Source organism: Chelon labrosus (assembly GCF_963514085.1).
Source record: "Chelon labrosus genome assembly, chromosome: 19".
Lineage (NCBI taxonomy): Eukaryota > Metazoa > Chordata > Actinopteri > Mugiliformes > Mugilidae > Chelon > Chelon labrosus.
Window position 1 is genome coordinate 5,880,363 of NC_140352.1, and position 8,313 is coordinate 5,888,675.

The window sequence follows — 8,313 nt, forward strand, 5'->3', positions numbered from 1 at the left end:
ATTTTTTTTCTTTTGAGCTGACTACACTGATCAGGCATAACATTATGACCACCTTCATAATACTGTGCAGGTCTTGAAAAACAGTTGTAACTCATGTCCTCAGGTCCAGAAGTTTCCCAGCAGAACATTGTAATGTCACAAGACGGTTTAAATGTTACTCGCTCCTCCTGTTGGTGGTCTTAATGTTGTGGCTGATCGGTGTACATGTAATGTGTTTTTCCTCATGATTATCACTCATGTAGTAATAAAGCAGCAAAATAAAACCCTGGTAACATCCATCCACACCTCTGAATGACTGTTTGGTACGATATCTACTGTATAGTTAATATTTTATTTTAAAGTCCTTGTATTTTTACATAATTATACAAATAAGGCAGAGAAATTAAAACGATGAAATGAATCGGATTTTTAATTGTCAAAAGTGAACGAAGGCAGTTCCCAAAGGCACTATTCACTCTGGAGCGGTTGCTCAAACTGGAGACGTGTCCTTCATTCACCACAAACCAAAGAGTCCATGAGCTTCGTCTCGTCTCAGGAGACGGTTTTCCCCAGAAGGAAGTCGGCGTATTCTCTCCTGCGCAACACGCGGTGCATTTTGAAGGTGTTGGGCGAGGTGTTCGAGAAGGCCATCATCTGCTTACGCAGTTCCTTGAACGCTCCCTCCGCCACCAGCTGCACCCTCATCGGCCCGATGCTGCCTTTGATGCGGAAGGACTTGTAGACGGCCGAGTCCTGCTGGAGACACACGTCCAACTGGAGGAGAGGACACGAGGAAAGCAAGCACAGAAAGAGAATTAAGACTTTAAGATAACGAGAGCGCGTGCTGCTTTATTAGTGTTCTCCTTTAGGATTGTATCTGACCTTGTATCGTTGTTCCTCACTTAGCTTCCTCACACCTTTCAGCTCTACAAACACCTGGTAATGAGGGTCTGAGCCGCCTGTTGCGTCACCTGCAAAGACACAACAAAATAAGATCAATCTGTGGCGCAACTTTTGCCGCCACTGGAAGCTATGTAGGACATTTTACCCAAGATGCCGCTCTCGGCGCAGCAGTAGTCGACCAGCTGAGCTCCCGGCCACTGAGCAACAGCTTTCTTCAGAGAATCCAGAAACAACGCCTCGGATATCTTCTCCCCTCGAACGTTCAGCATCTGACCCCGTCTGACGGGACGGGAGGGAAAGAGAAAAATGTTTAGCCGTGTCGAATATATCGATTACATTTACGAACTGTGCAACGCTGTACCTGTACTGAAACTCCACGATGGGACACTGGTTGTGGAATCCAACTACCTTCACAATGTCTCCAACGCGATACCTGTAACCCGGTACATATCAGTATGCAGATATATATGTGGCACATCTCGTTAGTCATAATGTTTGATCTGAATTGCATATCCAAGTGTCTGATTGAGCCAGGGCACAGATCTAGATTATTATTCCGCTAGATGCAGCTTATTAAGAGGGTGCAGTCAAGTGAAGCAGCAGCAACAACACAACACCAATGGCACAAAGCAATTATGGAGCATAATTATACTCATTCACTGATTAATTCACAATTTACCCTTTGGTTCAGCTATTGACTCTGGACATGGACGCCACAAACAACAAGAAACAAAAACCGTCTGGGTCTTTGAAACTCAGTACAAAACTGGGTGAAATTTGAAGGTGAGCAAAGCTAAATAAAGCCATATACACTGATCAGCCACAACATTAAAACCACTGACAGGTGGAGTAAATGACAATGCCCGTCTTGTGACAATTCAGTGTTCTGCTGGGAAACTTCTGGACCTGGCATTCATTCATGTGGATGTTACTTAGACATGTAGCACCCACCTAGACCAGACCAGGCACCCCCACCCCATAGCAATGCCCTCAACCCATAGGACCCAAATCTCACCACTGTGGTTCCATGGTGTAATGGTTAGCACTCTGGACTCTGAATCCAGCGATCCGAGTTCAAATCTCGGTTGGACCTTAATTAAGCTCAATTTTGGGGTAGAAGGCAAAGAAGGTTGTCCACAAACAAGAAGGTTAGCAGTGTGATCCCCAAATGTGCCAGCATGTGGCCTCCAAATTCACTAGATCTCAAACTGATCAAGTATCTGTGGGATGATGATCCTCAAAGACCCCCCCACTAACAACATTCTGTTGCCAGACACCACAGGACACCCCCAGAAGGCCCATGTCCGTTCTCTGATGAGTCACAACCGACACCGACATACTTTGTAAAGGATGTCTGACCTGAAAAGTCCTGAAGCGTTTGTGATAACGAGCTCGTAGTTGTCTCCTTCCTTCACCTCCTCCATCAGCAGAGTGTGAGGCGTCTCCTCCTCCAGGCTGCTCTCTGGCAGGAACTCGCAGAACATCGAGCGAGGACACAGCAGGTAGCGTCTGTTTAGCTCCTGAGGCCACAGGTTCACCCCGATAAGACCTGCAGGGGCCCACACACACACACACACACACAGTTAGAGCAGCTAAACACTACAAGCAGCTTTAAACACTTTAATTGGTACATGTTTGGCTTGCATGCACTCCCCTGCTTTTTGGGTTGTAATTATTTTTAATGAAACATGTCGTAAAAGGTGAACATGTGGTTTGTACCTTCAGTAGCAGCATAAAAGGGCGAGTAGAAAGGCACTCCTTTGCAGTAGCTCTCCCTCAACATTTCACCGTAGATCTGATTGGAGCCCGAGTCCACCGCCAGCACCAGGTGGAGGTGAGGCCACAGGCGCTTGGCAATCCCCCTGAAGCCGTCCTGGAAGTGGGCCCGAAGCTGAGCGGCCCTCTCTGGGTCGGGCTTCATTAAAGCCTCAAGCTTGGCTCTCACTTTGGGCTCCAGAGACAGGGCACTGCTGACTTTCCCTCGTTCGACGTCCTCCACAAGCTCCTGCCAACGCTCCTGTGGGAGGGAGCGCAAATCGGGTAGAAATTACTTTCCTAATCCTTTATTCATGGAACAAATTGAGGGGATATTTTTCGGTCAATGTGGCGCTTGATACCCAATTCAAGATTTCATCCCACTTTAAAAGATAATGTCCCAGTGAGACAGAAACTAGGCATGCATGAAAGATGCTGCAGAAAAGGATTTTTCCAACTAACCAACGGCACAGAGCTACTGCTGGATACAAATATTATCTCTTAAAGACAAACTTAGGGATGTTCATATAAAATTGAGACTAAAATGACGCAACACAAAATAAAATACGAAATCCAAGAGCATACCTGTAAGGCACTGAAAGCATAGAACACTGTGGAGGCAAAGTTGGACTCCAGAGTTCCCACACTTGGATCTTTCAGAGCAAATAAAAGGTGCAAGTACAGGGTGTCCTTCTCACTGGGGACCTGAGGAGACACAGGATGTTTTTCTTCTTTGCAAATCATTCTGCATGCCAAAAACAAAATCACTCAGACCACTTATAGATTTACTAACCGTACCTCAAATGCAGGTGCTGGCGTTGTGTACAGGTTGAGCATGTGGCGGGAGGAGGCTGGCGTGGAGGAGTTGGGACCAATGGGAATGCCGGCCTCAGACTGGCGAAAAGTGGGAGTGTAGAAGAACTTGGTGGTGCGCTGGAGGCTGTCGGTGGCAGGGAACGCCTGTCGCATGACATCTAAACACACAGCCACTCCCTGATGGAAACACACAAGTAAGCATTGATTTTAACCTGGAAGCCAGGAAGACACGTCATCATCATCATCATCATAATCATCATGTATGGGGAGGAGATTCACCTGCAGGAAGAACTCAGAGTTGGTGTCCTTGGTGCTGAGCAGCATGGCGCTGGCTCCTGACGTCCCAGAGGTCATGGCCAAAATGAGCGGCTTCTCCGCAATAATCACCTTCTCTTCTCCGACAGCGATGCGCCGGATGAGCTCTCGATAATGCTCGTACGTGGTGATGGGGTGACGAGCCCGGAAGCCATCACTGTCTGAGAGAATAAAACATATAACGGTCGGTTGTAAGCGTAACCGGCTGGCTTCTGCGTTGTGTTGGATTAATGATGACTTGACACGCTGCTAACTCTAGGAGGTGATCTCTGTTTATTATGGCAACTGGTGAATTTAAACATCAAGAAAAACACAATGTAATTCAGCTGCCAGCTCCTGGTCCTCTCCCTCAGGGGACTTGTACAAAAGGGAAATAGGCTAGAGGAGTGAAAGAATATATATAGAGGATACACCCATCAGGCATAACATCCCTTGTGCCTCCAAAACTGTGGGGACTCATCAAAGAATGGACATGGGGTATCCTTCTGAGGGTGTCCTGTGGTGTCTGGTAACAGGATGTTGTTAGTGGGGGCTCTTTGAGGGGAGGGGCCTCTGTGGATCATCCCACAGATACTTGATCAGTTTGGGATCTAGTGAATTTGGAGGCCAGGTCAACACCTTGTGCTGTTCTTCATGTTTTTTTTGTGTGTGTTCCTGTGTGTCAATCCTGCTGGGGATGGCTGCTGAACATCAAGGAGTGTTGTTGCTATGGGGTGGGGGTGCCTGGTCTGGTCTAGGTGGGTGCTACATGTCTAAGTAACATCCACACCAATGAATGCCAGGTCCAGAAGTTTCCCAGCAGAACTATGAATTGTCACAAGATGGTTTTAAATGTTATTTACTTCTCTTGTCAGTGGTTTTAATGTTGTGGCTGATTGATGTACATATCACTACTATTGTCTTTGCTTTTCTATGTTACTGTTGTCTCTCCTGTTTGCTGCTGCACATTACACAACTGTGAGAAATTAATACACAGTCTTATGACAGTGATTTCTATAAGTACAAGACATTTGAAGGAATCAGGAAGCTGTGTTTGGGTATTTTTATCACATTTTATTGATTAATATGTAGTAAATTGTATGATGCTGGTGATAACTAGTTGCAGTACAGTCCTGGAGGTCAGGTAGATAAATGGTGGTGAACTCCTGTCACTGCTTGTGTATGTGCTGCATCTTATGTTACATCACCGTAAGACTGGAGACATTTCTGTGTTTTTACCGATTATAATCTCCACCTTACCTGATTGTCTTCTTACCTTTAATTGAGCTGAAGTCGTACTCTTGTCCATAACTGGTATTTGCGTTTTTCCTCAGGCGCTTCAGCAGAGTCTCCTCCTGGACTCGTCTCACGTTGAGCGTGTCGGCTTCAAGGTTCTTCCTCTGCCGTCGTCCCAGCCAGCCCACGGCCTTCACCGCCACGTACTGGCTGAGCAGACCGCCCAGCGTCCGGTTCCCACCCTTCATCTTAGAGCTAATGTCCCTCCATATGAGCGCCACCCCGGCCAGGGAGCAGACCCCGACGGCAGCGGGCAGCGGGGACGGCATGGCTGCGGAGGAAGAGCCGGGGGAGTGCGGTGGTTACACAAGAAGAAACACATAACGGCGCACAGAAGCGTCAGCTGGGGGCGCTATAAGTCAACATTACATCCGCTCCGAACACGTATCATCTACAGTCAGCATATATACACAGCTGTTCCCATGGGATACCATCAATCCCCCCTCCTTTAATCTCCCTCGTCGTATTTATTAAATAATTTACCTGGACTTGGTCCGACGACCACAGCCACAGCGACCGATAAAACCGCAAAACAAAGCGCAACAGCAACGCGAAACCAAGAGAAATCCATGTAGAGCAAACACTCCGATCTACGGTTCCTGCTGTTTTAACTGTTTACATGTGTAATAGCATCAGGGATGATTGATATCCCTCACTAAAGGGCCTTAACGTTTACTTTCCCATCAGCCGTCAGCGCTACTTCCGTGTTTGGGCCCCAGCTCGTAGCTGATTGGTCGGATGAATGATGACGTTCCTTGAAGCCGTTCCCATGGCACCGCTTTCGACCAATGCTTTCGACCGATTAAATTTAAGTAAATTAAATTAAATTAAATTAAATTGTGTTGGGAATTATATATACATGTATATGTGTATATGTATTTCCTTAATTAGTGAAGATTTACGCGTATTTTTTTTTTTTTGCTTGTTTTTGTTTGTTTTAATGTGTAGTGTCTCGTGATATGTAATAAAACAAAGCTAAAACCAGAGAAACTTGTCTTGTTTGTCCTTCTAACAATTTATGAAAATTATTACTATGCATTTAGAGGAAGATTAATTAAACTTCACGCGTTTCCCTCTTCTCTCTCTCTCAAAGAAAATACTCAGGTCCCACCGAGATTTGAACTCGGATCGCTGGATTCAGAGTCCAGAGTGCTAACCATTACACCATGGAACCGCGCATGCCAGCTAGCAGCTGCCAAATTCTGTGACGAAAGCACGCGTCATCGTGGACTTCAAATTGACATGCTGCGTTCACAGACGTTTCAGTTAGCCTCTGCCTATTTTATAATATATAGAAATACCTGAAGATGTGCTACCAATACTAATTTAACTTAACAATTTACTGTTTAGTCCATGAAAAGTTTAAAAAAAAAAAACTATGAAAGAGTCTCCACCATGGTTCTTGATTTTATTTATTTATTTATTTATACCAACCAATTTATTACTGACTAATCATTTTCACTCTTAAAATATTTAAATCTGGAAAAAAATATAGCCTACAATAATATAATTAAAGACCATTTCTATTTTAAATCCGTAAGAAACGATGTGGTTTAAATAAAATATATTTAATTAAAATACCAATGTAAGCTCTTAAATTATTAACCAATTCATTACTAATTGTTTAACACTTAAACCTTTAAAATATATTAAGAAACTACAATAATAATGACCCTTCCGGTTTGAAATACTGTGTGGTTCAAATAAAAACATATTCATGCAAAATTAAAAGAATCACTGCAGTCATGGTGACAAGCCTCGGTTCTAGATCGATTCGTCACTTCACCTTCGACCAAAGTTTTCAACTTTTTTGCTGAAGAAGGTCTGGCCATTTTTCAGTTTCAAAGAGGAGAAAAAAAATGAACACAGAAGAAGCTTCTTCTATTTCTTCTGTACTTGCCGTGACCCGGATTCGAACCGGGGTTGCTGCGGCCACAACGCAGAGTACTAACCACTATACGATCACGGCTGGTTGGTGGACGTGCTCAGCTGGTGTCATAGTATGACCTCTGAAACTATGATGTGACAAAGAGAGAAGACAAAACAAAGAAGAAGAAGAAGAAGGGGACAAAGAAATATCACCACCTACACTGTGAAGTAAACATTTATTGAATTTCAGAATTTAATCATCATTTTTATTTATTTTAACATGATTCCAGTGGATTCAATAACTTTCTTCTGCCTTTTATCTTTTAGAAAGAGTAGAGACCGTGATGTGAGAAAGAAACAAGACAGAATAAGAGTAAGAGGGAGCCAGTGAGGATGTGTTCTGGATGAACACTATGGTAAAACATGGTGACAAGCTACATAAAAACACTATTTACACATGGTTTCAGTTAATGAATTCCATAATTTCTTTAGCCATTTTTCAGTTTCAAAGAGGAGAAGAGCGAAGACAGAAGAAGCTTCTTCTGCTTCAGCTGTACTTGCCGTGACCCGGATTCGAACCGGGGTTGCTGCGGCCACAACGCAGAGTACTAACCACTATACGATCACGGCTGGTTGGTGGACGTCCTGAGCTGGTGTCATAGTATGACCTCTGAACATCAACCTTATGACTGAGAGAGGAAGAGAGAAATCAAGACGAGGCAGTGATGTGAGGATGAAATAAGAGAAACATAAGAAAGGAGAAAAGGGAAGAAAAGAAGACGAGGATGAACACTATGGTAAAACACGGCGATAACCTAGCAAAAATACATTCTTTTACACATGATTTCAATTAATTGATTTGATTATTTCTTTGGCCACTGCTCTGTTTCAAACAGGAGAAGATAAAAGTAATTAAGGAGAACAATAACAGAAGAAGTTTCTTATAATTAAGCTGTACTTGCCGTGACCCGGATTCGAACCGGGGTTGCTGCGGCCACAACGCAGAGTACTAACCTCTATACGATCACGGCTGGTTGAGGGACGTCCTGAGCTGGTGTCATAGTATGACCTCTGAACATCAACCTTATGACTGAGAGAGGAAGAGAGAAATCAAGACGAGGCAGTGATGTGAGGATGAAATAAGAGAAACATAAGAAAGGAGAAAAGGGAAGAAAAGAAGACGAGGATGAACGCTATGGTAAAACATGGTGATAACAGCAAAAATAAATTCTTTTACACATGATACATCAAATTAACGTGATTATTTCTTTGGCCATTGTTGTTTCAAACAGGAGAAGATAAAAGCAACAAAGAGGAACAATAACAGATGAAATTTCTTCAACTTCATCTGTACTTGCCGTGACCCGGATTCGAACCGGGGTTGCTGCGGCCACAACGCAG

The 8,313-nt window shown here is 44.1% G+C and overlaps 1 protein-coding gene across 1 annotated transcript; it reads right to left on the reverse strand.

Annotated features, from left to right (window-relative positions):
* Positions 1 to 428: 428 nt before the first annotated feature.
* Positions 429 to 5,734, reverse strand: ghdc (GH3 domain containing). The gene is made up of 11 exons (XM_084567009.1): positions 5,527 to 5,734; positions 5,024 to 5,314; positions 3,733 to 3,929; positions 3,436 to 3,630; positions 3,223 to 3,342; positions 2,602 to 2,899; positions 2,242 to 2,431; positions 1,244 to 1,315; positions 1,028 to 1,161; positions 862 to 950; positions 429 to 753 (listed from the first exon to the last, which is right to left on the reverse strand). Exons 1-11 carry the CDS (start codon positions 5,612 to 5,614, stop codon positions 532 to 534), a joined length of 1,896 nt encoding a protein of 631 aa, XP_084423135.1. The 5' UTR covers positions 5,615 to 5,734; the 3' UTR covers positions 429 to 531.
* Positions 5,735 to 8,313: the final 2,579 nt, after the last annotated feature.